General features: G+C 41.4%; 5 protein-coding genes, 1 long non-coding RNA gene and 1 other non-coding gene across 10 annotated transcripts; 4 read left to right on the forward strand and 3 right to left on the reverse strand.

The window, feature by feature from the left end:
* Positions 1–43: 43 nt before the first annotated feature.
* LOC116929436 (lysosomal cobalamin transporter ABCD4) lies at positions 44–2,529 on the forward strand. The gene is made up of 9 exons (XM_032936676.2): positions 44–197; positions 254–521; positions 578–694; positions 765–890; positions 951–1,286; positions 1,351–1,437; positions 1,514–1,844; positions 1,912–2,051; positions 2,118–2,529. Exons 1-9 carry the CDS (start codon positions 44–46, stop codon positions 2,395–2,397), a joined length of 1,839 nt encoding a protein of 612 aa, XP_032792567.2. The 3' UTR covers positions 2,398–2,529.
* Positions 2,439–6,574, reverse strand: LOC116929423 (WD repeat and HMG-box DNA-binding protein 1). Its single transcript, XM_032936652.2, has 12 exons — positions 6,343–6,574; positions 6,149–6,260; positions 5,929–6,080; positions 5,742–5,859; positions 5,428–5,673; positions 4,964–5,360; positions 4,290–4,883; positions 3,689–4,227; positions 3,377–3,624; positions 3,277–3,317; positions 2,718–3,217; positions 2,439–2,656 (listed from the first exon to the last, which is right to left on the reverse strand). The coding sequence occupies exons 1-12, from the start codon at positions 6,405–6,407 to the stop codon at positions 2,549–2,551; spliced, it is 3,120 nt and encodes a 1,039-aa protein (XP_032792543.2). The 5' UTR covers positions 6,408–6,574; the 3' UTR covers positions 2,439–2,548.
* Positions 6,575–7,940: 1,366 nt separating this feature from the next.
* Positions 7,941–16,411, forward strand: LOC116929416 (sodium leak channel non-selective protein). Its single transcript, XM_032936636.2, has 31 exons — positions 7,941–8,097; positions 8,472–8,637; positions 8,719–8,904; positions 8,969–9,195; positions 9,259–9,387; positions 9,447–9,516; positions 9,675–9,750; positions 9,819–10,297; positions 10,366–10,533; positions 10,597–10,788; positions 10,861–10,998; positions 11,060–11,266; positions 11,342–11,544; positions 11,600–11,707; positions 11,801–11,968; positions 12,030–12,209; positions 12,278–12,530; positions 12,594–12,970; positions 13,035–13,155; positions 13,237–13,370; positions 13,457–13,622; positions 13,692–13,886; positions 13,958–14,093; positions 14,177–14,258; positions 14,324–14,547; positions 14,618–14,891; positions 14,979–15,147; positions 15,209–15,331; positions 15,394–15,586; positions 15,648–15,723; positions 15,804–16,411. Exons 2-31 carry the CDS (start codon positions 8,536–8,538, stop codon positions 16,015–16,017), a joined length of 5,370 nt encoding a protein of 1,789 aa, XP_032792527.2. The 5' UTR covers positions 7,941–8,097; positions 8,472–8,535; the 3' UTR covers positions 16,018–16,411.
* Trnak-uuu lies at positions 9,551–9,623 on the forward strand. The gene has a single exon. It is a non-coding gene; the product is annotated as a tRNA-Lys (tRNA).
* Positions 16,307–16,934, reverse strand: LOC123475330. Its single transcript, XR_006650387.1, has 2 exons — positions 16,838–16,934; positions 16,307–16,614 (listed from the first exon to the last, which is right to left on the reverse strand). It is a non-coding gene; the product is annotated as an uncharacterized LOC123475330 (long non-coding RNA).
* A 1,846-nt stretch (positions 16,935–18,780) lies between these two features.
* LOC116929683 (histone-lysine N-methyltransferase SETDB1) lies at positions 18,781–23,924 on the forward strand. 4 transcript variants are annotated; one of them, XM_045177922.1, is made up of 12 exons: positions 18,781–18,951; positions 19,870–20,310; positions 20,388–20,728; positions 20,811–21,095; positions 21,193–21,654; positions 21,731–21,947; positions 22,063–22,311; positions 22,383–22,588; positions 22,656–22,823; positions 22,890–23,139; positions 23,276–23,526; positions 23,596–23,924. In XM_045177922.1, the coding sequence occupies exons 2-12, from the start codon at positions 19,884–19,886 to the stop codon at positions 23,800–23,802; spliced, it is 3,063 nt and encodes a 1,020-aa protein (XP_045033857.1). In that variant the 5' UTR covers positions 18,781–18,951; positions 19,870–19,883; the 3' UTR covers positions 23,803–23,924. The 4 variants fall into 4 exon arrangements, with proteins under 4 accessions (XP_045033857.1, XP_032792890.2, XP_032792889.2 ...); XM_032936999.2 differs by lacking the exon at positions 18,781–18,951 and having other exon boundaries at positions 19,759–20,310; positions 22,890–22,917; positions 22,972–23,139; XM_045177923.1 differs by lacking the exon at positions 18,781–18,951 and having other exon boundaries at positions 19,810–19,937; positions 20,009–20,310.
* LOC116929718 lies at positions 23,882–26,596 on the reverse strand. Its single transcript, XM_032937053.2, has 6 exons — positions 26,457–26,596; positions 25,456–26,356; positions 25,147–25,384; positions 24,556–25,068; positions 24,206–24,462; positions 23,882–24,137 (listed from the first exon to the last, which is right to left on the reverse strand). The coding sequence occupies exons 2-6, from the start codon at positions 25,486–25,488 to the stop codon at positions 24,015–24,017; spliced, it is 1,164 nt and encodes a 387-aa protein (XP_032792944.2). The 5' UTR covers positions 25,489–26,356; positions 26,457–26,596; the 3' UTR covers positions 23,882–24,014.
* Between the last annotated feature and the right edge of the window lie 30 nt (positions 26,597–26,626).

The raw sequence follows: 26,626 nt of genomic DNA on the forward strand, positions 1-26,626 counted from the left end.
GAAACGCAGCAGTCCGAGCGGACGTCAGTCCATTGCGCTCGATATGACTACCAAAGAGGATGACGAGGATGGCAAAGATCACGGTTTCAACGTCAACTTTTTTCGTCGTTTCTGGAGGCTTCAACATCTTCTCTTTCCTGGAGTGTTTTCACTACCACTAGGATTATTTTCATTACTACTTTTGGTGGCTCTTTTAGGTAATACACATTTTCTATTCTTTTTCACTCCTCAAAATCATATTTCTTTTTCTTAGACGAGTTCATAATTTATGGTGTTGGTCTGATACCTAGTGGCTTCTACCAGGTTTTGGGGGAAAAGGACCTTCCTGGTTTCATTAACCAGACTCTTAGAAGTGTGGGGATAATTCTAGCAGTAGCAGTCAACAAAGCCATCAAAACATACATTTCTCAGGTTCTCAACTTGACTTGGAGACAACTTCTCACCAGAGCTGTCCATCGTCTTTATTTTACTGACATCAACTACTACCAGCTGAATGTTCTTGATAAATTTGTAGACAATCCGTAAGACCAATTACTTGTGTACTCAATCTTTGAATAACTAAAAGCATTATATCTAGGGACCAGAGAATCACTGCAGACATCAACATTTTGTGTCTTGTATTTAGCAGTGTTGCCATAAAAGTTGTAGTTTCTCCTTTTACTATTGCATATTATAGCTACAAAGCCTATGTTGGGTAATAATGGACACTGAAAAAATTGTTTTTAAAGCTTAGATGATAATCATTTGTGGTAACCTTTTTACAGGACAGGATGGGTTGGCCCAACATCATGTTTCCTTTTTTTTATTGTTGGAACGTTTGTGAACAAGTTGCTCATGTCACCTATTGTGGCTTGGGTGGTAAGAAACGAACGCAGGGAGGGTGACTTTAGGTGCGTGCATTATTTACGTCAAGTTTAGAATGACTAATCATGCAAATTTTATTGACACAGGTACAAACATATGCAAATTAGGAGTAATGCCGAATCGTTGGCTTTCCTGACTGGCGCTAGACTAGAAGAATCGAAAACCAATAATAAACTAGACTTGCTGCTTACAACTCAACACAGCCTCTATGGCCGGCAGTTTTTCCTCAATTTGGCCGTCAACATGTTCGATTATCTTGGCAGCATAATCAGTTACTTGGCGCTGGCCGTACCCATCTTCTCCGGACGCTATGACGGACTCTCATCCGCTGAACTCAGTGCTCTCATCAGCCAAAACGCATTCGTCTGTATCTATCTCATTTCAACGTTCAGCACTTTGGTTGATTTATCTTCGAGTGTCACGTATGTTAATTTAGAATAGCATGTATAATTCGTATGGCATTAGCATATCTTATGCTTTTCACAGTCAGCTTGCCGGTGTCACTCATCGTGTTTCCGAGCTGATTGAACGACTTCAACAGCTATACGACCGGAGTGATGCCGAGACTCCAGGGTACATACTATACGCATTCTCTATGTGCATATTCGAATTCTTACTTTAAAAAATTAATTCTCTTTCCTTTTCAAAGGGATCTGAAAGTGGTCAGCGTTGGCAAGAAAAATTCTGTCGGCACGATGGACGACATGAAACAAGAGGGCTATTTAATGGAGGGCGTAGCATTCAAAGCGCCCGGCAGAAGCGAAGACCTAGTCAAGGAGTTGTACTTGCATTTGAGACCAGGTGAAAGCCTACTCATCACTGGCAGCAGCTCGGCAGGGAAAACAAGTTTACTGCGGTTGTTGCGTGGACTCTGGAAACTCAATCGTGGTACCTTGACTGCCCATTGCACACCCGGACCGTGTGGCGTTCTGTTTCTACCTCAGAAACCTTATTTGACAGACGGCACGCTTAGGGAACAGGTATGTTTCGTAAAAGGGGCGTATCCCTTTTGATTAAAAAAAAACAAACAAACTCTGCCCGAATTAGATTACGTTTCCCCTGAGCGTCGATTTGGACCTGATTCCTAATGACGAAACGGAAGAATTGCTCAGTTACCTACATAAGATGAAGCTTGATGGATTGATGACTCGCATTGGTGGCTTGGATCGGCCAGCCGAATGGAATTGGTACTAAAATTAAAAATTAAGGAAAATGAGATTATCGTCATTATTATTATTATTTTTTTAAATAAGGTATGACGTACTTTCACCTGGCGAAATGCAGCGCTTGTCCTTCATCCGCTTGCTGTACCACAAACCTGCCATGGCATTCTTAGATGAAGCTACCTCCGCCTTGGATATGGAAATGGAACAGTTGCTGTACAGCGCTGCTGTTGACAAGGGCATAACTCTAATTAGTGTCGGCCATCGTGAGTCACTTCGTGCCTTCCACAAAAACTTGCTGCACCTCAAAGGCGATGGTAGTTGGACACTGGAACCGATACGTCCCCATAGCCAAGAGCTTTCCAGTTAAAATTTTGACATAAATCGACAAAGCGGACCAGCTGCATACAATTATTTGATAAGATTAGTTTTATTTTTTAAACAGTGTAATATAGCATTGGGGGAAAAAAATAGAAGTCCCAGAAGTAGGCATTTTACTGGATTTACATAAATTTGGATATTTAGGCTTCGAAAGTCGAAAGTCTTTCAGCCAGAGTCGGTCTCGTCTTTTTAACCGTTTCATCCGGCTGTTCTGCATCCCCGGAAGACTTTCTCTTGCGCGTGTATTTCTAATATTGAAGAAATATTACGTTACGATTCGTTAGAAAACTGCGACTGGAAAAATCATACCTGTCGCTCCTCTTCTGACAGGGTTTTGAATTTCTGCGCTCCCAATCGAACCAGTTCAGCCTCGTTACATTCAGGATTGTCGACCTTAAGTTGGGCTTTGTTTTGATCCAACCAAAGCATAAACCCACTTTTTGGAGGCTGCTGGGCTGGAATCGGCAAAGAGTCTTGGGACTCTGGTGAGATTTCTTGAGGGGATGGTGCAACTTCTTTCGCCGTTTTTTTCATGCCGAAGAGCGTCGGCTGCTTGGTCATTTTAGTCTTGGCATTTTCTTTCGATGGCCCAGTCGTTGTTTTCGTTTGTGTTACTTTTGGCTGGTCAAAGACGGCCAAACCGCGAGGAGAAGGTGTGGCTCCCGGCGATGAATCATCCGTGATGGAAGTCTTTTTCGCGAAAGGGTTTTTCCTGTTTTGACTCATCGGGCGAATCGTTTTACCGCCGTCTATAGGTGCCGCTCCAGCAACAGAAGTTTTTCTTTGCTTTGCTTGAAGAATTGGGTTGTCTATAAATAACGCATTGCTGTCAATTCTTTGAATCATTTCCTCTGTTGATTTTGCTTACCCTCAACTTCGAGAATGGGAGGTGTAGAAGCAAACATATCCCTAATTTGAAACAGTTTTACGTCACTCCGACGAGTTTCAACATGTTGTGCAATAATTACCTGTCTTCATCCAAAGTATGGGAAGCATTCGGCGCAGACAGAAATGAAGAACGAGTTGATTCGAGCAATAGCGTTTCCTCAGCTTCGCGCTCACTGACAAGTTGCTCAGCCATGCTTGTAAGTCTATTAGCTAGCTGTCGTTTCCTAGCCCGTGTTGCGTATTTGACGGCCAGTTGCAGCAACTGTTCGCTAAGCATCCAGTCGGCCACTTCCACGGCTCGGACTTCTCGTTCAGCCTGACAGGCTAGCTGTAATCGGCAAGAAAAATCATCAGCTTTTAATAACAACACAAAACAAAGACGTGTGACTGACGGCGAACATCTTCATCAAAGATTCCTTTGATAGGCGGTCGGCTTTGTCTCGAGGGTCGTCTACATCGAATCCAGTTTGATCCAATGTACTGGCCAGCTGCATTTGTAGCGATGATTGAATTAGGGCTTCTTCCAGCTGTGTCTTCTCATTGGTAACGTCACACAATGGCAATTTGACGTCAAGTAGGGCTATGTTGGGCCGTGGCAAGGTGGGAGGGTAACGGGCACCCTTACACAGCACGCAACGGACGCATTTTTCCAGCTCGCTCAGCCCGATAAGAAAATAATGATCGGATTTGCCCTTGACGTTTTGTCTAGTGTCGAGCAAAGGCATCCACATGCCGGGACGAAGTTGCACTTGAAGAAGACCACTGCTATCCATTGTGGACAGTGTTCCTTCGTCGCTGAAACCAGCCCATGATAACTCGCATTCTGGACCCAAAGGAAGCAATTGCGGGTTGGCCAGCCACTCGTAACCAATGGGAGATTTTTTATCGATGTTCATGAGTGCATAACCGATAGATTGTTCATCATCCATGCCTGTTGGTCAATCCGCGAAAGTTAAATTACCGATTTCAATTCGCAACAATAAGATTCTTTACCCATTCCAGCGTGATAAGCCATGAACAGTTTTGGACCGTGACCAGCGAGACAGATGATCGGACCAGGTAACGAGATTACAGCTCGTTGGAGACCCGAATTTGAAAAGAGTCTCAATAATCGTCTGGAAGTGGCTACGGCCACCCAACTGTCACCGACGGCTAAGGCTAATGCGTCCTCACCGAGAGGTAAAGTAGTCGTCCATTCTTTATGTCCATCCCAAGCGGCAAAATTAACGCAGACAAGCTTACTAGATCCGTCCTCTAGTGCCGGACCAGCCAAAAAGAGTGCTTGAGCAGAGAGTGCGGCCATGGTATGGCCCAAAGTGTTGGGTATGTGCAGTCCGTGGTGCACGGATGTATCATGGAATTCGACTTCAATGTTGCTGGTCGTCTGATCACCGTCTTCTCCAAAGCAACGAACGATTCCGATGTTGTTCCAGACCATATAACGGTGAAGAAGATGATCTGGAGATGATCCCGGTTGAAATGGCTCTTGTTTTTTGCTTGGGGCGTAACGACGCCTGGAAGTACTGGCTAAGGGACTAGAAGGTCTGCTGCTAATCTTAGAGGCCACATCGTCGAGGACATCAAATTCTAACATACAAAAAACATAGCGGAGGTAAATCGTTAAGTTAACCGAACCATCATTTCAAATAAAAAATATTAAAACCTACCCATAGGAGATGATCGAACTCCCGTGAAGACATCTTTTCCATTTTCTTCGTCTATAGTAAATCCAGTATTCTTCTTAATCTGACTTATGGATATTTCTGCGTCATCTTCATCACCAACACATGTAACACTGTTGGAAGCCTTTGTATTTTGCTGTGTCTTTCCATCTGGAGAGGTTACATTGTCCAAAAGGCCAATGTGACCCCTGCAATCACAGAATGCAATCTCTTTGTTAGTGTTCATGACTGGGTTCCACGCCAAGTTGCAAATTTGTGTTTTCTTTTCATGCTGATACGCGTTGATCACAGCTTTTGATTGCATATCCCAAATAAGAATATCACCAGCCTTAGAAGCGGTTGCTAAAAACTTGCCGCATGTAGACCAGCAACAAATAGAAATCTGAACCATGCAAAAACCAAAATAAATAACCTAAAACTTATCAAAATAAAAGTGGTTTTAAAATCACATCTTTTAGGCGATGGTCAGCAAGTTCGGCAACCTCCTTCCAAGTTTTTCTCTCCAGTATTTTGACCGTTGATGACTGATAAAATGGAATGGCCAGGAAACGACCAGTCGTAGGTTCAAAATGGACGCGGCAAAGCGAAGGCGAATTGCTAAAATCGTTACTCTTAGGACCCCATTGCCAAGATTGAACCTGTTCATTGGTAGTCAGGCACCAGACGCGGACGGTTCCGTCGCAGCTACTCGATGCCTGAAATATTTATAAATTAATACATTATACTAGGAGTGGGGGGGGGGGAGATCTGGATAAGAACTTGCCAAGAACTCAGATTTGGGATCAAGGCTGACACTGAGAATTGGTGCTGTGTGCCCAGTAAACACAACTTCTTTGTTCTTGCTGGAAGGGGCTAGGTCTTTAACCTTAATAGTCATATCACTAAAAAAAGATTCAGACATTTTCATTCTCACAATTCTTAAGAGACAATAAATCCTTTGTTAAACAAACCCTGAACCAGCTGCAACTTTGGAACCATCTTTGTTAAATGATATGTGAGTAATTGTAGAAGTAAACCGTGTTACAATGCCATCAGTTTGGTTGTCAGGATGTGAAAAAATTTGTAGAACATGCATATCTGTCCCAACATAAATCTTTTCATTCTGCAGTGGCATACAAAAGAGGAATAAAAATTTAAACAAAATAAATAACTATAAAATTCCCCCAATACCTTAAAAGTAATTGCAGTAGCCTCATCTCCAACACGAATACATTCAGGATCATCATCTTCATATCCTTTCCAAACACGATAATCTCCATCAGCACCACATGTTATGATATTTCTAATTTTAAAAATCACAAAACACGACGTTATAGTTTTTAGGCCAAGTAGCACTCCCTAGCCAAGGTAATTAAAATATTTACGAGCCATCTTCCGAATACGTAAGGTCAGTATGCCCTTCGACATGGGCAAATTTCATCCTCTTCATTTTTTGTAATTAAAAGACGAGCCACAACTAACTTTTAAGTATATTAAAATCCTAGAAACAGAAAGACTGCCTTTAATAAAAACCGAAATACTTTGTAGTTGCCAGAGCTAGCTAGCTAATTGTTCTTTTTTTTTTGACGGCAGCCGATGTATGACTTCCCGCCAGTGGTGAATAAACAACATTGCCACATAAAACTTTACAGCTGTGGCTCCTACCTCCTTTCTAGCGCTCGGCCCCGCGCCAATCGGGGAGCTTTTTAGTCGATCCGGTGCGGGGATAATCTTAATCGGGGAAGTGATTTCTGTGCTCGGTGTGGTGATATCGGTGATCGGTGCCTTCCCCGATTATCAATGAATAGTGATCTAAATTGGCAGTTGCCCTGCGGCCAACAAGAACAAAATGTAACCCTAGTCACGTGATTCTCGTTGCCCTATCAGAACTCAAGGTCACTGGTAAGACTAACCCCCTATGGCTGAAGCGGTGCTATCGGTGCAGCACCGATTATAGCACCGTTCCGCACCGAAAAGAGAAATCCCCGCACCGAACTTCCCCGATTCATTTAAATCGGGGAAGTTTTAATAGACCCCTGGTTCCTCCACTATGGCTATTTTCCCTCTCAGAAACCCTCCAAGAAACCCTCTTGCGGGGATTACTATAAAAAAAATCGGGAGTTTTGGAGCGGGGCGGTCGGGGCGAAAGAGTGATTTTCCTCCCGGTGGCAGTGCCTTGCAGGTGTGTTGTTTCACTCAACCAGAGCTATAGACTGACTCAACGCAGAAACTCATTTGTCGACAGATGGCAGAACCACGGAAGAGGGTCCCTTTTCTGAGAGGGAAAATAGCCATAGTGGAGGAACCAGGGGTCTATGACTCTGCTCCTTTATTTTGACAATGACAACTAAGAAATGAGAACTGACAGAGTGAAGTGACAAGAATTCGAGAAGTCAAGAACGCAAGTTCGAGCTTCGAGACTTCGGGTTCGACAGTTCGATTCCGGCCAAAATTTCAATTAAAACCAACAAACAATAGCCAATGGATAACTACGTTGAAAAAAAGAATATTTCGTTGATCTATTGCACTTAAAACTGACTCTGACTTAACTGAAAATTATATTCTTTTTTTAAATTTCAAGAATTTTCGCAAAATGATTGTTCAAATTTAGTGGGAGCGTAAACTGACGGAGTAGAGAAAAAACAAGCCATGTTCATTTTAATACCAAAATAATGAACGCGTTATTATAAGTCTCAAGTAAATATCAAGTAACAACCTGGTAACAATCGGTTCTATGACTAAGAAATATTTCTAACACAGTTCGAAAATTAAAAATTTTTCTGTAAACTAAATAAATTTCAGTAAATTTGTTTCATAGACAATATTTGCCTATTGTAGTCAGAAAGCAATTTTTTAAAAATTGCCGCGCACGTCCTTCGTCCTTGTGTGATGAGCTGTAGACTGCACTCACTGCAGTCTGTAGTTGCCATTTCGGATTTCCTGATTCCTGATCGTAGAGTCGTAGTCGTAGCCTCCGGCACTAGCAGACAGCATTCGTTATTTTTTTGTCAGAAGCGGCAATGTGGCGGTACAAACAAACCTGAGTAAAATCAATAAACGAACGTGTTCTCCTCGGATCTCCAGAATCTCTGCGTCTCTGCGGATCTCGCCAGGCTCATGAGATGACTTGGCCAAAAGTGGTTTGTTATTTTTACATTATATTTAATTGCAAACTCTCTGATTTTAACTAGATCACCTACTTCAATAAGGAATGACATGTGCGATAGGAAGTCATTGGTTTATTTATATTTGTCAGTGTTGTCGGTCTTCTTGCGCAGGTTACGTCTATCCTCCAACACATTAACAAAAACAAAATGAAAACTTTTCTAGGTTATTAACCATGTTAGATCAGTGTCCAGTTGTAAAACCTGCTTGTCTTGTGTTTAAAAAATTAAGATTACTCAAAGGTTACCATGACTTGAAAGTTGAAAGTGCTGCCTTTATTTTTATTTGATAGATCATGTGAAACTAAAAATAGAAATTAGACAAACAATTAATTTCTTTCTTTTCTCAGGATAAGATGTTTTCCCAAAACATCCCAATTGTTCACTGACAGTACAACAGTCGAAACCCATAAAATGCTTGGCAGAAAGCAGTCATTGCGAGGGGAACTTCTTCCTTATGAGGTAGCCCAAGAAGAAACTAACAATGAATCAGTTGGTGTTGATTGGATGAATAAGGTAAATTCCAGTTTCTTTTCTTCCAAAAAAAGAAAAAGCTTATCTGTTTCCATGGTTGGTATCTATTTTTCCCTAATTTAGCTATGGATGAAACGACTATTGCGGATGAGCGCTTTACTCTGCCTCTGTTCTGTTTCTCTAAATACGCCCAAAACCTTCGAACTATATCCCTTTTTACGTCCCGTTACATTTGCCTGTGATTTAACCACCGGGCTTCTCTTTACCGCTGAAATGGTGGTAAAGATCAATACGCGTAGTTTGCTAAAGGTAGTAGACAAATATCTACAGGAAGTGTTCCGTCGGCTTACAAAACTATTTTTTTTTTTTATAGGGAGAAGATTCGTATTTAAGAGACCGTTGGTGTTTGTTTGACACCAGTATGCTGTTCTTCCTGTGGATCTCTGTCATTCTTCAGGCGTTGGAGCTTACGGCACTTGTATCGTCGACATATGCTTATCTTTCCATTCTCCGCGCTCCTCGCCCGTTGATCATGATCCGTTTTATTCGCGTTTTCCTTAAGTTTTCCATGCCGAAATCGCGAATCAATCAAATATTCAAGTAAAAACATTGTGTAACACCGCCATCTGCTATGGTCTTTTTTCTAATAACTTTGATATGCAGGCGTTCGGGTCAACAGATATATAACGTAACGTTGTTCTTCCTATTTTTCATGTCGTTGTACGGCCTCCTAGGTGTTCAATTTTTTGGAGAATTACGTAATCACTGCATTCTAAACGACACTGACTTTAAGTAAGTAATCTCCAGAAAAATGTTTAAATTGTGTTTAATACTTGATTGCTTTTGCACAGCCACATTACGGTTAACAGTCTCACCATACCGGATACATATTGTTCCATGGATTCTTCATCTGGGTATCAGGTATGACTCGTTTAAAATATTCGTCATGTGCATAGCCCGGTTAGCTCAGTTGGTAGAGCGCGGGACTTTTAATCCTGAGGTCAAGGGTTCAAGTCCCTTATCGGGCGGCAAATTTTTTAATTGTATTTTTTTACAATAATACAAACCATTTTGTCTAGTGTCCCGAAGGAACGGTCTGCATAAAATTAAAAGATTCACGATACAAATTAGGATTTAATGGCTTTGACGAAATAGGTAAGCTTATTCTTACAGCATAACTAGCGGCAGAATTTGAACTAAATCTTTGCCTTCGTTCTATACAGCCACCAGCATTTTCACAGTATACCAAGCTTTCTCTCAAGAAGGTTGGGTATTTATTATGTACCGCGCAGTGGACACGTTACCGGCTTGGCGAGCTTTTATGTATTTTACTACGATGATTTTCTTCCTGAGCTGGCTTGTCAAAAACGTTTTTATTGCCGTCATTACGGAGACGTTCAACGAGATTCGAGTCCAGTTCCAGCAAATGTGGGGCCAAAGAGGTTCGCAATTGGCTGATATTGTGGATGCCCGTGCACCCATCATTAGCGGGGATGACCGTGGATGGAAGCTAGTACCGACAGATGCAACCCGTCATCAATACCGCACCGTCATGCTCTTCCTTCCGGTTTTAAACTCAGCCGCCTACCACCTACTTCTAATGGCGGCCATTCTGGCAAACGGCCTTTTTACGGCCAGCATGAGTTTCAGACACGATGGGCGTCCTCGCAGTGATTTTTACCAACAACATTACTACATCGAGGTAATTTTCGTTTATTATTTCTGAATTTTGATATACTGACAAGAAATTTTAAACTGACCTTCTCCTAGGTGGGATTCACCGTCTTTTTTAACTTGGAGGCCCTGTTCAAAATATGGTGTCTTGGCTTCCGTGACTATTATGGTCGTACCATTTACAAGTTTGAGTTCCTCTTGGTCATTGGAACAACACTCCACTTGCTTCCCCAATTTTATCTATCTGTTCTGACCTACTTTCAAGTTCGTTAGAGTCCCTGCTCCATCAACACAACATCACAAGTTATTCTGATTTCTGCTCAACAGGTTTTACGGGTGGTTAGGCTAATCAAAGCATCACCTTTACTAGAAGACTTTGTTTACAAAATTTTCGGACCTGGCAAGAAACTGGGCAGTCTTATCATTTTCACCATGTGCTTGCTCATCATCACGTCCAGTATATCGATGCAGCTGTTTTGTTTTTTGGCTGACTTCACCAAATTTGAAACTTTTCCAGAGGTGAGTTGCCTAGTGATTGGTAGACTAGTTATTCTTTGCCCTCCTCCTCAATATTCATTGCAATTTTTGCAGGCTTTCATGTCCATGTTTCAAATTCTGACGCAAGAAGCCTGGGTGGAAGTAATGGACGAAACAATGTTGCGTACAAGTGAAACCATCGTACCCATAGTTGCTGTTTATTTTATTCTTTACCATCTTTTCGTTACGCTGGTATGTCAGTATCAAAGTTTGGGCATTGAAATCTTAACTGAACCCAATTGTTTCCATTTAGATCGTGCTGAGCTTGTTCGTCGCCGTCATTCTCGATAACTTGGAGTTGGATGAAGACATAAAAAAATTAAAACAATTGAAGGCGCGTGAACAAAGTGCCGAAATCAAGAAAACCCTTCCACGTCGTTTGAGACTTTTCGAAAAATTTCCCGATCGCCCTCAGATGACTCGTCTTCACAAGGTTCCATCGGATTTCAATCTGCCCAAGGTGATGCCTGCGTGCTGGCTGTTTAACTCTGTTGTAGAAAGTTGTTTGCAGTAAACTATTTTCTATTAACTGCAGGTTCGAGACAGTTTCGTCCGTCAGTTCATGCTGGAGACGGGTGACGATGAAGACTTGCCAATCGACAAAGGCAACGATGAAAGCAAGGGCAACGGGAAAGTGCTATACCGAAAGAAACAGCCATTGCGTTTGCTGAACAGCGTCATTTCTACCTGCGTTGCGGGCACAAATCAAAAGCAAAATGCCATCACGGGCATTATCAAGTATGCGAAAATGTTTACCATTAAACTTCAATCGGTAAATCAAATTTATTGTTAGTGAGTCGAACAATCAACGGTTGCTCTTGGGTGATTCAGGACCTATTCCAATTATTGGTACTGTCAAACAAGGCGCTGCAGGCCAGAAAAATCGTCAGGATTTGAAAAAGTACGCCTATGGCGTAGAATCATTACTCTAACGTCTCACGGGATCCTTTTTGATGTAGTATACTCTTCTCTTGTTAATTATTTTTTGTTTCAGGGGTGGACATCGAAGTTTTAGGGGATCAGTCAAGATTAAACAGACATACGAACATTTAAAGGAAAATGGCGATCTAGGTGCGATGAACCGGACGTCAACGTCCAGACGAACGCCTGATATCGACATCAAACTACTTCAAGCCAAACGTCAACAGGCCGAGATGCGTCGGTTAGTCTAATGTGTTTTTTAAAAATATATGTAAAATAATCATTCTGTTTTGTGATATTAGGAACCAGCGTGAAGAGGATCTACGTGAAAATCATCCTTACTTTGACACCCCGCTGTTCCTCGTGCCCCGTGAATCCGGGTTTCGACGCCTGTGCCAGCGCATGGTTTACGCGAGATACTGTCCGCGCCTCAAAGATCCCATCACGGGCAAAGAGCGCAAACTGCATTACAAACGATTTCAGTTCGTTTTCTTTCATTTAAGTGACATCGTTTCAATTCATTCTACAAATTTCGTTTGTTTCTAAACAGCAACTTGGTGGGATTGGTGACTTACTTGGATTGGGTCATGATCTTCGTCACGACTCTGTCATGTCTGTCGATGATGTTTGAGACGCCGCGCTATCGTCTTTGTGACCATCGTGAACTCCAAATTGCAGAATTCGGTTTCGTCGTCTTTATGAGTTTAGAGCTGGGATTGAAAATTCTGGCAGATGGACTCTTCTTCACTCCGAAAGCGTTGTTCAAAGATGCGGCTGGTATTCTGGATCTGTTTACCTTTGCCGTAAGCCCAGTTCTTCCTGGAAGCATTTTCTCGTAGTAACTTTCGATTTTTTGTGATGAATAGGTCGGCTTGGCCATGCTGTGTTGGATGCCTAAAGTAGTACCCCAAAATTCAAGCGCACAATTGTTGCTATTGTTACGCTGTTTACGACCGTTGCGGATCTTTATTCTAGTACCGCACATGAGAAAAGTTGTCTGCGAACTTTGTCGTGGCTTCAAGGAAATTTTGCTCGTCTCAACCCTTCTCATCGTTTTAATGTTTGTCTTCGCCAGCTATGGCGTGCAACTCTACGGTGGAAGGTTAGCCCGTTGCAACGATTCAGAGATTAAAAATCGCGATCTCTGCGTTGGCGTCTTCCTCCGCAAAGTGTTTGTTACCAAAATGAAATTGGCGCCCGGCGAAAATGAAACTCATCCGGCCATTTTAGTACCCCGCGTTTGGTGAGATAAAAATGTTCACGCCTTAATACAGGACCATGGGTTATTAAATGTATTTTATCTTCAGGGCTAATCCGCGGCGCTTTAATTTTGATAGCATCGGCAACGCCATGCTAGCCTTATTTGAAGTTCTATCTTTTAAAGGCTGGTTAGACATCCGTGATGTTCTTATCAAGACTCTAGGACCGGTAATAAAAATTTTAAAATCTTCTTAAGTTATTTCATGAAAAACTTTAAATCACTAAATGATCTGGTTTATTTATTTTAAGGTTCATGCAATTTACATCCACATCTTTGTCTTTTTGGGTTGCATGATTGGTCTAACGCTGTTTGTCGGCGTCGTTATTGCCAATTATTCAGAAAACAAAGGAACAGCGCTTTTGACTGTTGATCAGCGGCGTTGGTAAGTTACAGTTTATCGTAGCTAAATAATGAATATTTAAAAAAAAATGTAACCAATAACAACTTACATTGACAAAATCGACTTAGGTGCGATTTAAAAAAAAGATTGAAGATCGCACAGCCGTTGCATTTACCACCACGTCCGGAGGGCCATAGATTTCGCGCTTTCATATACGATATCACGCAGCATATCTATTTTAAAAGGTTCATCGCACTGATGGTTATATTGAATAGCAGTCTCCTCTGCGTCTCGGTAACAGACTATTGTGCCACGTAGCTTCTTAATCTTCGCGCCATTTGAGATGTTTCTTTTATCACACAGTGGCGCGAAGATCAGGCGCACACTTCACTGTTGGCCACCATCAGCTCTTGCCTGAGCTTTGTTTTTGTGGCAGAAGTGTCCATGAAGATGATCGCTTTCACTCCCCACGGCTATTGGCAGTCACGACGAAATCGTTACGATACGTTGGTGACCGTAATGGGTCTTGTGTGGGCCATCACAAACTACACCATGGGCGTAATGGCATCGTTTCTTTTCTTTTTTTTTATTTACTCTTTTATTCCTAATCGATTGCCTTTGTCTCGTAGAATGACTTGTCCCATTCGTTTGGTTTTGTGGCTATCATCCTGCGCTTCTTTACCATAACGGGCAAGCACGCCACACTGAAAATGTTGATGCTCACTGTCGTCGTCTCTGTCTACAAGAGCTTCTTCATCATCATGGGTACATCGTTAAAATACTTTTTTCTTCCATACCAACCGGTTTATTCGCTCCTAACTTACTTTTGTTTTCACGACCGCATCCAGGAATGTTCTTGTTGATCTTCGTTTACGCCTTGACTGGCTGCCTGCTGTTTGGCACAGTCAAGTACGGTGAAAGTGTCGGAAGGTAGATTTACCGATCAAAATATTGTAAATGCTATCTTTGACACTGTTTGCTTTGTGCTTGTAAAGGCAGGCGAATTTCGGTAGCACACCCAGTGGTATCATCATGCTGTTCCGCATTGTGACGGGCGAAGACTGGTACAAAATCATGCACGATTGCATGGTATTGCCGCCGTTTTGTACGCCCGGTACCAATTACTGGGAAACCGATTGTGGCAACTTCACAGCGGCCATGATCTTTTTCTGTTCCTTTTACGTCATCATCACTTATATCGTTCTCAACCTTCTCGTCGGTAGGGGGTTCCTCCAATTCCGTTCAAGTCGATTAATCTACTTCAATTCAAATTTCTTTTTTATTCCTAGCCATTATTATGGAGAACTTTTCTCTATTCTACTCGAACGAGGAAGATGCTCTCCTTTCTTACGCCGATATCCGCAATTTTCAGAACACGTGGAATATCGTCGACGTAAACCAACGTGGTGTCATTCCCGTGCGTAAAGTCAAATTCGTTCTACGTCTGTTGAAAGGCCGTCTCGAAGTCGATCCACAAAAGGATCGACTTCTCTTCAAACACATGTGCTTTGAATTAGAGCGGCTTCATAATGGCGAGGACGTTACTTTCCACGATGTTCTCAAGTAATCGCATTTAACTAGAATTAGAATAGATTGAGCAAGGCGCTCAATTTCAAATCAGACGAGAAATTAAAATAAATCCACATTTAGTATGCTGTCGTATCGTTCGGTGGACATCCGAAAGTCTTTGCAACTGGAGGAGCTTATGGCTCGTGAAGAACTTGAATATCTCATCGAAGAAGAAGTGGCAAAGCAAACTATCCGCCAATGGTTGGATTCCTGTTTGAAACGAATGAAAACTGTGAATACCCACGACGCGGTCAGTCTTTTCCTTTCTGCTTTCATCACATCACCTTAAATTTTCATGTCGGACTTTACAGAAGGATCATAATAGCTTGTTGGCTGGTTTACGGGCCACTAATGACCAACTGCAAGAGGCACAAGAAGAGAAACACCGTGAATTCAGCTCTGGAGGGGGCGAAAGAGATGCGACTGAAGTGAAAGTATAAACGATTTTAATTCAACGTGAACGTAAACGAATTCTTATTGGAACCCTACGTTCTAGGAGACGGATGGTAGCGGCAAACATCGTCGGAAGGGTATGCTGGTCACACGTTCCGACAGCATCAACAGCGTCAGTGGCCGTCGCCTGTTTTACGCGCCCTGTCATGGTGACGGATCTACGCAGCAACGGCCCACATACGACAAGGAAAGGCTCGGTGTCTCTTCCAATCCGAAGAAGAGACCTTCGCGTCAAAGTAGTGTCAAAATAAGTTCTTAACATTCGCTCTTTTTTCACCATTCATCTTTCTTTAAAAGGCACAGGTAAAGGGATTCCTTCTTCCAGCTTTTCCCATTCTGTTGGCGAGTGTAGTCCTGGTACCAGTCCGACATGGTGAGGCCTCGCAATTTTGATCCACCGCAATGTGTTCTTTGCTTAAGCGGAATTATTGTTATTTATTTTGCCATTTGCAGTCCAACAGGCAGCGGCCAGCACGTCCTGGTCTTCCCATACTCGAGCATTGGTGGTGGTGCCTCTTCCAACTGGTCAAGCCGTGGCCCTGGCCATCCGCTGCCTCCGCTGGCACCACCCAGTGCTTTGGCCGTTCGCGTTGCATCGGCTGTTACCGAGGTGCAGGACTGGTGGCGCGATCAACTGGCATCCCTTGACGATTCTGATGACGATTGATCATTTAAACCCCGAAATTATCTTCCAAGTTGCATCTACAAAGCGCCACATGATCCAGTAAACACCAGACACCCAGCATGAAGTCTCGAAACAAATGACAAATTTTTTAGTCGGGCGTCTGTGCCAAATCAGTGTTTGTTTAAAGGTCATAGAATTAAATTTCTGTAATCTAAAAAATTATGAAATCTTCCGTGTAACCTGAATCTCTTCCGACGATTAGTTTCCTCATTTCGTTATAATTTATTGTTTTCCGTCAATTTAAGAGTGTATCGATAACGAATTAACGATATTTATAAGTTGTGCTCGCACATTTATTTGTTCTAGTCTATCACTGCTACAAGGAAACACGGTAAGGTTTCGCTAGTCCTTGCTAAAATACACGGTGTCATCTCAATTTCGCATGTAGTTTTAATGACATTCTTTCTTCTGCTTCAGACATCTTCGTCTATGCGTCAAAATCTCAAAGAGACTATCCATGGTCGTATCAAGTAGCTGATACCTCAGCTTGTCTCAGCTGGTCTTAGTGACAATTTCGACTAGATGGTTTGGATCACGTTGTCTCAGCAAATTCTTGAAGCCTTCTCATTTTTTCTTAGTCTATGTAGAGTAGTGAGTAGAGTTTACTAGGGATCGGCCCTGGTGCAAATATGGGTTGACCTTGACGAGTTTAATAACGGAAGGTGCTGGCACAATACGGAAAAAACTGAAAAATATAAATTTTTCTGTGTTGCGCCAGTCTGTTCCGTTGTTAGCTGGTCTAGGTCTACTCAAATTTGCACCGGGACCGAGGGCTAGAGCTTAGGGCTAGGCCCAAAGTTACCTGAGATTCGGTTACTACCGAAAGGTAATAGATGTTTTTCACTCCTTCATCGGGTGAGTAGGGTTGGGACCGAAGCGGCTGTTGCACTTATGACAACACTGTACAACACCGCTAGGGTGTCAACTAGGGATCGGCCCCGACCCTAATCGGGGTGCATTTTGCCAATCGGGTTTCGAAACTCGGGGCTCAGGGCGGGGCGTTCGGGGTGAAAATTTTTGGACCCCAATCTCAATCGGGGTTGTATGGGGATGCCTAATCGGGGCTGTAACCCCAATTGCAATCAATCGATCGACATAAAAACATAATCGATCGAGTCAAAATCGATTTTAAAAATCGTGGAGTTCGCCCCCGTTGTCCCGATAAAAATCCGACCCAGATTCGTAGTTTAAATTCAGGCGCCATTTTTGCAACCTATTCTCAGTTAGCGACGCTAACCACTGCTGCCGCGGCAACACGTACTAACTAGGTAGTACGTGTATCACGGTATTTAGCCTACTTCTCCCTATGCTTATACACTGTGTACGGAATACCACCTTCGTTTGTTTTTTTTTTTCGCGCTCAGAATTGTTTCCTTCCGTCGTCTGCCATATTCAGAATTTTGACGGTATTAACATGGTCTAACATTAGAGGTCCCAGAACTGCCGTCTGCTAGGTGTTTCGTCTGCTATTTCCGCCGACAAATTTTGAATAGACTTACTTTTGGTGAAACCATTTGTCACATTCACCATCACATTGAAACCATAGTTGTTTTCCTACCGGTTGAAACAAAAAATTATTTTAAAAAACTGAAAAAAATACCCAACAAGACAGTACGCTTACTTTTTTGAAATTCTGAGCTCCGCATTGCTGTTTTGTCGTTATCTTCCTTGAAGAATCCAAAGTTAAGGCTAATTCGTCAGCAAAAGATTTTCGCTTATGAATTCTCGTTGATTTCCGAATTACAGGTTCTGGAACGCCCACTGATATGGTTGCGGGAATGATGCTGAGAGCCGCTGGAGTTGTTATTTCAGATATTTGTTCTTGTAGGAATCTCGTTGTTTTTGCCTTCGTTGTCTTCTGTTGATTCGGATCAATTGTCTTCCTCCGCTTGAACGTTGCATATTGACGGGTAGTTGGAAATGCAGGTGTGCACGAGAGAGGAGTTGCTACCGGAACAGGCACAACAGCAACATTTATGAGTGTAGTGATTGTTACAAAGGAAGCTGGCCGCGTCGTTATTGCTGGAACAATAGCTGATACTGGCGATTGAGTCGGTGCCGGAACAGAACTACCAGATATCATTGGCAATTCAGCTAAAACTACAGAAGGGGCTGGCTGACAAAGAGTTGCCGAAATAGCAGTGGAAACTGACGGACACGTGGTTGCCAGAATCAATACAGCAGCTATATTCGGGGTAGTCACCACAGCTTTCGAGGGAGTTGGCCGATTAAATATTTCCGGTGCTGCAGTGAAAACTGGTAAAGAAGTAGTGCCCAGATCAGCAATACTTATTTGTGGAAGCATGTCCATTATTGCGAGAAAGTGCCGACCAAGGAAGAAGAGGGGGATCTTTGGTTGATTGCGAATGCGTCACTTTCGCCTTTACGACTATAAAACCGTTTGGTAATGGTAATTCAGCGTAACATTTCACCTATTGTCTTTTCAAATACTTTTCTGCCTCGAGGTTTTTAAAGGCACGATACTGTTCAAGGGTTAACGGACTATGCTTCACGATCAAATGCATGAATATTTCTTCTTTGTTGGTTGGTGGAATGAAACCTGCAAGAGCTGAACCATATTTTCACAAGTTTTCTGGGATGATATTTGGGCAGCAGGGTTCCCGTTCTTCTGGAATAAATCAGGGAAATCATGGAAAAATCATGGAATTCAAAAGTAGTCAGGGAATCATTGAAAAGTCAGAAATTTTGCTAAAATTAGGCAAAAATCATGGAATTTTTACGCGGCCAGAAAAGTCTGAATTTTTTTAATGAATAGATTTCTTTACCCACCGCTAGGGTAGTTGCTGTTTAGTTGTAATTACTCCTGGCAGCCAATAGCAGACGAAAAGACTAGAACTTTTGAATTTTCTCACGTGCTTTCCTAGTTTGTTTGTTCTTTTCAATCCCAGGAGTGATGTAAGTAAACCATTATTGAAAACATGTTTATTTAGTAGTCTAACGTTTTATTTTTTAATTATTCTATATCGCTAAGTAATGGAATGACACGTAAGAACGATACTTTTTTTTAACGAGGATTGGCTAAAGGTTGATAAGTATCGAAAATGTCTAGAAAAGGGGCAAAGTAATTTGCAGTTCAATTGTATTTTGTGTAAAAAAGTCAAAACCAAATCAAGTTGGCAGTTGAGCAACATGGGTGTTGGGGCTATTGACAGTCAGATGAAAAGTATTCAGTTTGTTTTAAAAATGCAATACAGAAATGGCTAGTCACTTAATTTTTTTGTGATATTTTGCGCGAGCCAAAGTCAGGGAATTTCTTTTTTTTCAGTCTGGAACTCTTGAAAAAGTCATGGAAAAGCGAGACATGTTATGAGCGGGCACCCTGATGGGCAGTCACACTGAACTAGTTTGAGTTTTTCAATATATCTCGCCTTTTCCAAAACGCCAAGGTTGTTTGAATGGGACGATAGTTTGAAATTTTCAGTCATTTTTTCCACAATTCTTCACAATATACACTATTTACTTACAAAAAACACGTTTTTAACTAATCAAGGCATGAGTCTCTTTCGAATTTCGACTAGAAATTACTGATCCAAGCTGAGAATCTCAGCTACTTGAGATGCCATCTATCAGTATTGTCACAAAGCTAATGTTTTGAATACGTAACTCTACCTGACTCTACACTGATAGGCATGATTGCGGCGAGAATGCGCAACTCAGCATCTGCTGCAGGGTTATTGTAGATGGCGTAGTTCACAAGTGTATCGTAGCAGACTGTTTTCTTTCAAAAATTTCGAATTCTAAGTTTTTGCAAATTTTTTATTTGTTTTATTTTTCCGGTTTTTTTATTTGTATGTGTGCCCGTATTCATTGAAGAAATCCAAGAAAAAATGGAAGTAGAGAGAGGGGAACAAAATTCTGGAAAAAGTGGAGTACGATTGAAGGTTTGTTCTGCCTGCAATGTGAAAAGAGATAATCTTCAAGTGGCGCCTTATTTTGTGTGTGCCTATTTTAGTCTAGAAACTAGTAAATTAAGAAGGATTTGCCTAAAGTGTTTTGAAGAAGCAGAAAACCATCAAAAAATTTTAGTAAATTTACTTTCTGAACACAAAAGTGTCGTATCTGGACCTAAGAAACCAAAGAATGAAATTGAAATTGTTGATCTTGATGCTGATGATGGTAATGCTGAATCTGATGAAGAGCTGGAACAATGCCAAGAAGAAGTGGAATTAACCGAGGATGTTGAACGATTTGTTGAATCTGTAATGGAGAAATATCAATTTAGTAAACAGCTGCAGGATGCATCCATCCATTTGAGTAACAATGATATAATTAAGTTTGTTTCAATGATCTGATGGAAAGCCACATATTTTTGTTGTAATACTCATTTGTAGGGGATAAATGTGCTGTTGCTAAAGAAGAAATGGCCAAGCTTGACATGTCCATCTCAGTTCTTGAGAATAACATCTGTGCCCTGAGGAAAGAACTGTTTCAACCCTATGAACCCATAATTTGCTATGTGGATTCTGTTGATATAGATGAAGAAGGAAAAGTGTCAAAACACAGTACCACTTTGATCTCTTCTGCTTTCTTAGAAACAGGATCAACTTGCAGAAAAGCAAGAGAATTACCTCCTGTTGGAGAATTCATTCATAAGCCAATTCAAGTTCTTCAAATAGTATATGCAATGAAAACATCTCTTTTGAAACCCTGGGTCAAGGGAACTGTAGTAAAGGTAAAAAACCATAATTAATATACATTAGGATGTTTTCCGTTTCATGCTTTTACCTCCGCGTTTTTCCATCATTCGTTGTCAGATCAAAGAAAATACGGAAATGCCTTACGAAGTCCGTTTTGAAAATGCGGCTGATAAACCATCGCGCACCTTCCCTTCAAAATACTTGGCATATGCTGAGCCAAGTCCTGTCCAGTTCGCTGTTGGGGCCCGGATTATAGCTCAATACGTTGGAGAAAAATATGAGATGTTGGAACCTTTAGCTTATTACGCTGGCATAATAGCCGAAGAGGCCAAATCCTTAACTCAAGAGCGATATCTTGTGTTTTTCGATCAAGGATATGCACAGTATTGCCTACATGAACAGGTAAAAATCTACATCCAAAGTCTGGTTGTGCTATCTGAATCCGTTTCGCCTTTACTGATTTTTGTTTTATTTTTGTTTTTAACAATAAATTTATCAGATTATGATGGTATGTCACAGCTCGCGAGAGGTTTGGCACGATATCTATTCGAAATCTCGTGCTTTCGTTTCGACTTATCTGAAAGGATACCCAGAGCGCGCCATGGTGAAGTTACAACGCGGACAGACTATCAAAACGGAATTGAACGGATATTGGTTTCGTGGACGTGTAGATGCGGTGGATGGCTCTCTGGCAAAAATTTACTTTCCTTCTGAAAAACGTTTTGAATGGATTTATCGAGGATCAACTCGTTTCCGCCATCTCTACGACCTGCTTGCCAAAGAAGAAGCAAGGAAAAAGCAAGGAACCACGAGACCCACGAGACCTACCCATAACATGGTACTTGTTCATCAGAAGAAAAATGCCCCCTATGTGGAGTATACTGGTGAACAAGTGGATGACTCGTCCAAACCTTTATCCCCACCTTTGTTAGCCCCTCAACTGCCATCTGCATCCAAAGAGGTAAAATTTGAATGGTCCTAAAAAGGTTGCGAGAAGTATTTCCTTGATTTATTTATTTATTTATTTATTTATTTAGAATCCAATTCGAGCCGTAGCCCGGAAAAGCACTTCCAAAGTTTTTAAATCGCCTCCTGTTGCATCAGCGCATCGTCGAACGAGAGAACCAGATGTAGACAACTATGGGCGTCTCAATCGTCAATTGAATCCTTTTTATCAACAAATTTATTTCGAGCCACATCAGTGTGATACTTACTGTGTGAAAGAATATTTGTACGTGGATGGAGAGAACAAAAGTACTGTATATTCATTTTTAAAATTTTACTTCACAATTTTTCCTCCGAAAATGTTATTATTATTATTTTTTTTTTCTAAAGCAATCGTTAAAGGCCAAGTTTTCTATGTATTTAGATGTCAATCCGTTTTCGATTCCTATGCGATGGGGTTGGGCACGAGAATTGGCTAAACAGCGACATGGCGAACGCTCCGTAATTGTATTTTACCGCGCCCCTTGTGGACGTCGCATGAGAAATCTCGGGGAAGTACATCGATTTCTTCGGATAACAGGAAGCGAACTGGGTATCGACCTGTTTTGCTTTGATAGTTTCGTCCAATGCTTCAAAGAATTCAAGCCAGATATTATCTACTGCCAAATCAAAGGTACCATAGGCTTTTCAAATTTGTCATTCAATGGCCTGTTATGTATTTTTATGTATTTCTGTTTTATCTAGACATAAGTTATGGTAAGGAAAATGTTCGGGTATCCTGTGTCAATTCGGTCGACCGTCAAAATCCACTTTACGTTGATTACTGCACTGAACGTATTCCCCGAAAAGGAGTTAAAATGAATTTAGATCCCAACTTTCTCATCTGTTGCGATTGCACGGATGACTGTCAAGACAAAGAAAAATGCCAATGTTGGCAACTCACTATAAATGTAACTTCGAAAACTATCAAGTGCTGACGTTTCTTGAATACTTTGTAAATCAAAATTAATTCAACAGGCAACTGCTAGAGGCCCTGGTGGAAAGATCAATCCTAATGCCGGATATGAATACCGCCGTTTGACGCAAAATTTGGTGACGGGTGTCTATGAATGCAATTCTCGCTGTTTGTGCCGCAAGACATGTCTTAACCGCGTGGCACAAAGGCCTTTACATTTGCGTCTACAAGTATTTTCTTTGAGTTTAACATAACATCAAATTACTGTTAAAATTATCTTACTCATTATCGTTTAGCTTTTCCGGACTGTCAAGTGCGGTTGGGGTATTCGCTGTTTAGATGACATTCCAAACGGTCAATTTATCTGCGTTTACGTAGGAGAACTACTAACTGATCAAGATGCAAACGACGACGGAACACAATTTGGCGACGAATATTTGGCCGATTTGAATTTCATCGAACTAATCGAAAATCAAAAAGATGGCTACGAAAGTGAATGTTTTCAAAGTGATCAGCAGAGTTCTGAATCTCAATCATCCACTAGTGGTGCGATTTCTTATTGCTTTATTATTCTTTCTTTGCATTTCTGACCTTTCCTGTGTGTATTATTGCAATTTTTTTTTATTTAATTGCAATTTGCAATTTGAAATTATTGTATTTCATTTGCTTTTTTTCGTTATAGATGACGACTGGGATGAATCTTCCGACGCTTCCGGGTCGAAAAACTACCCAAGTGCCAAAAGAGGAGGGAAAAGAGGGCGCCTCAGTAAAATGTCGAAATTGTTGTCTCGTACTCCAGTCAAACCGATTGACGTTGACGATGACGGCCAAGAAGATGGTCAGAAAAACTTTACCCGTACTTTATACGGTCCGATGGAAAAATGTTTTGTTATCGATGCAAGGAACATTGGGAACATTGGTAGATATTTTAATGTAAGGAGCAAAAAACTTCCTTTTTAATTACTTGAATCCATCAGTTTAAAAATGGGTTTTACTTTCCAGCATTCTTGCGAGCCGAATATTTTTGTACAAAACATTTTCATCGACACACAAGACTTGCGTTTTCCTTGGGTAGGATTTTTCGCACAGGAATTCATTCGTGCCGGTACCGAGTTGACCTGGGATTACGGCTATCAGATCGACAGTGTGCCTGGCAAAAAGTTGTTTTGCTACTGTGGGGCAAAAAATTGCAGGCGCAGATTGCTTTGAATAATAACCTGTGATTTGACCTCATAACTTGTGCTTATCAAGAGTTTTTTTTTTAAATCAGCTCTTTCTAACACAGAAATTGTAAAACATTGTGTATTTTGAAAATAAAAAAATGCATGTTATTTCTCATAGTCAGTTTTATTTGGCTTGCTAGCTTTTTTTTTTTTTTTTTCAATCAATACAGAACTGTTTTTTATTTAATTTTTTTTTTTCTACGAAACGGACTTCCATACACAAGCGACGGCAACGTCCGTTGGTGATGCACTACCAGACACTTCAAGTTGGACGTGTCCTGTATTTTCTCTAGATTTGTATGGCGATACGGATCCACTTTGCTGTAATTTGGAACAGAAATATTGCAGCATGTTCTTTGATTCTGTCTATAAAACTTGAAAAGACTAACCGTTGTGACAGTAATACCGGGAGGAATATTAGGACACGTCACTGTGATTTTTGTCTCAGGAGTTGAGCCGACTATTCTAATGATTGCAGTGCTGACCTTCGCAGCGGGAAAACGCTTCTTTTTCTTTTTTCTTCGAAAATGATTTGTGACAAATTTTCTAGGACTACTAGAGGCAACTGGATATAAGACGAAAAGTGTGCCAGTCGGTGCCACGGAAGACGCTGAGCACGTCCCCAGTGGGGCAATAGACTCGCATGCTAATAAGAAGATAATGTAAAAGAAAAATGTAAAATTAACGAAGAATAAGCCACAAGTACAGTCTGAATTAGAAAAAAATGCTTGATCGTTACCTGCTACGCTAAGAGTTACAATATCATGTGCTGCAGGGGCTGGACATCCGACAGTTGGTACGGGGCATATAGGACATTCTGATAAGAATGACTGGGCTTGCGAGCTTGCATCTCCAACGTATATATTTGCAATACCAAAAAACTGTGCAACTGTTCCATTTTGGATGGCAGGGATATTTGAAAACGGTTTAGAAGAGAAATCTTGGGATAATTCTTGTAATGTTTCTGGATTCCCAGCCGAATTGGCAATGCCGAAGAACTGTGCCGGCGCCCCGCTCGTCACGGATGGAGATGTTTTATTACCAAACGAATCTGCCAGCTCCGACAGTTTCTGTAATCCGCTTTCAATAGATGCGGAAATCAGGGATCCTGGGTTCACGAAGGATTCGGTAATTCCGAAAAGCTGAAGCCCTCCCCCGCCCACCAAATTTGTAGATGAAGAGAATTCACTTTGTTTAGCGCCATCTTCCTTAGTTTTTGGTATTTCCTCTAGTGATGTTGCTGAAGAGGGTCCTGTCAATTAATGTCCTTGATGAAACGACTTACGTTCACCTCATTTTTTTTTTTTTTTTTTAATAAGCTGAAATCTACCTAATATTAGCGATGAGACGTCTTCATCCTTTGCTGCTGATCGCTCGGGAATAACAGTTTTATTTGTTGAGAGAACTAGCTTCCTAGGCCAAAGGAATTTCCATTTAGCGTAACGAGATATTTTTGAATCGTCTAGAAAAGGACGATAAAACAGGTTTTGTCTCGTTTCGCTTCCAACTATCGCGTTACTCGATTTCCCGTTAGTTATGGTTGCTAACCAAAACAGCACAACAGAAAACTGTAATAGAAACATTACATGGTAGGACAGCAGCTACCTAGTGTTAAATAAATACAATTTACACCATTTACCTGGGAAATAGTTGAGATTCCTTTCCACAACATGGTTGCACTGAAGTCTGAAGTGTGAAACGAATGAAATGTTTAGTGAGCGAAGAGTTTAAATGTGCATGACTATTTGTTCATTGTAAAAGAATTCTCTACTAAGCGACGTTTGCTGGTAAACATTTGCTAACGTGTGCCATGGACATTCAAACTCAGCAGATAGACGAAGACTGATTCTGAAACATGCGTTCTATAATTCGTCAGCCAGTTGGGCAGGGCTTCAGGGTTTATCGAGTTAAGAATCTTCTGCTCAACTCACGTGCACTCAGTAACTAACACAAACTGTAACGCAACGAACAGTTTGGACGATTCTTCTTCTTCTTGTGTTGCAACATTCGCTGTTATTCTGAACTTCAAAACCGGAACACATGCAAACATCGTACACGCCACGTTACGATTTACGAATTCTTCACACAGACTTGGGCATTTAGTTTTTATGGTTCTGGCAATGATATGTGCTGTTTAACGCAGATTGGTCAAATCAAGACGATCACTGAAGTTTCCGAAATCAGGTTTTTGTGCCCTGGATGAGAGCCAGTTTTCGGATTTAACAGACCAGCTAGCATGTTCAATTGTCTGTGCTTGTATGGTATGTGAAAACGAAAACAGATCCGGTTTTAGCATGACAAGCATTATGATACTCTTTGCGTCGATTAGAAAAAAAATTAAGAGCGACCCGAAAGATGCCCGAGAGGATGAGATAACGTTGTTTACATTTTGCTCGTCTCTTGTTGCTATATTTCATCACTTTTTGCGTTCTTGCGTATTTTGAATACTTAAGCACGTCGTCGGTCGCACAAGTCAACAATTCTTCACCTACTTCAACTTCCATCTCCCAAAATACAAGTTGCAATCTTCCGTCCGTGGGCTGTTTCATGGTACATTTCAACACGAAACAAAAAATCGTTAGCATGTACTGTACTGTAGGTAACAGCAAAACAGTTTTAAATTATGAGACAATCATTCACCTTATACCATTGCCGTGCCACTTAATACCGTGCGATTAATTATGTTGTTCGGAAGCCTTTCAGACTTTCAGTTGCATAGCTGATTTAGTCGCTACGAGTGCTCTGTCTTCTTCGACAACAGGTGGCGTGGCCTTCAACAGTGTACTTGTCTATATCACCACCGCTTAATT

Source organism: Daphnia magna, linkage group LG8 (genome assembly GCF_020631705.1).
Source record: "Daphnia magna isolate NIES linkage group LG8, ASM2063170v1.1, whole genome shotgun sequence".
Classification (NCBI taxonomy): Eukaryota; Metazoa; Arthropoda; class Branchiopoda; order Diplostraca; family Daphniidae; genus Daphnia; species Daphnia magna.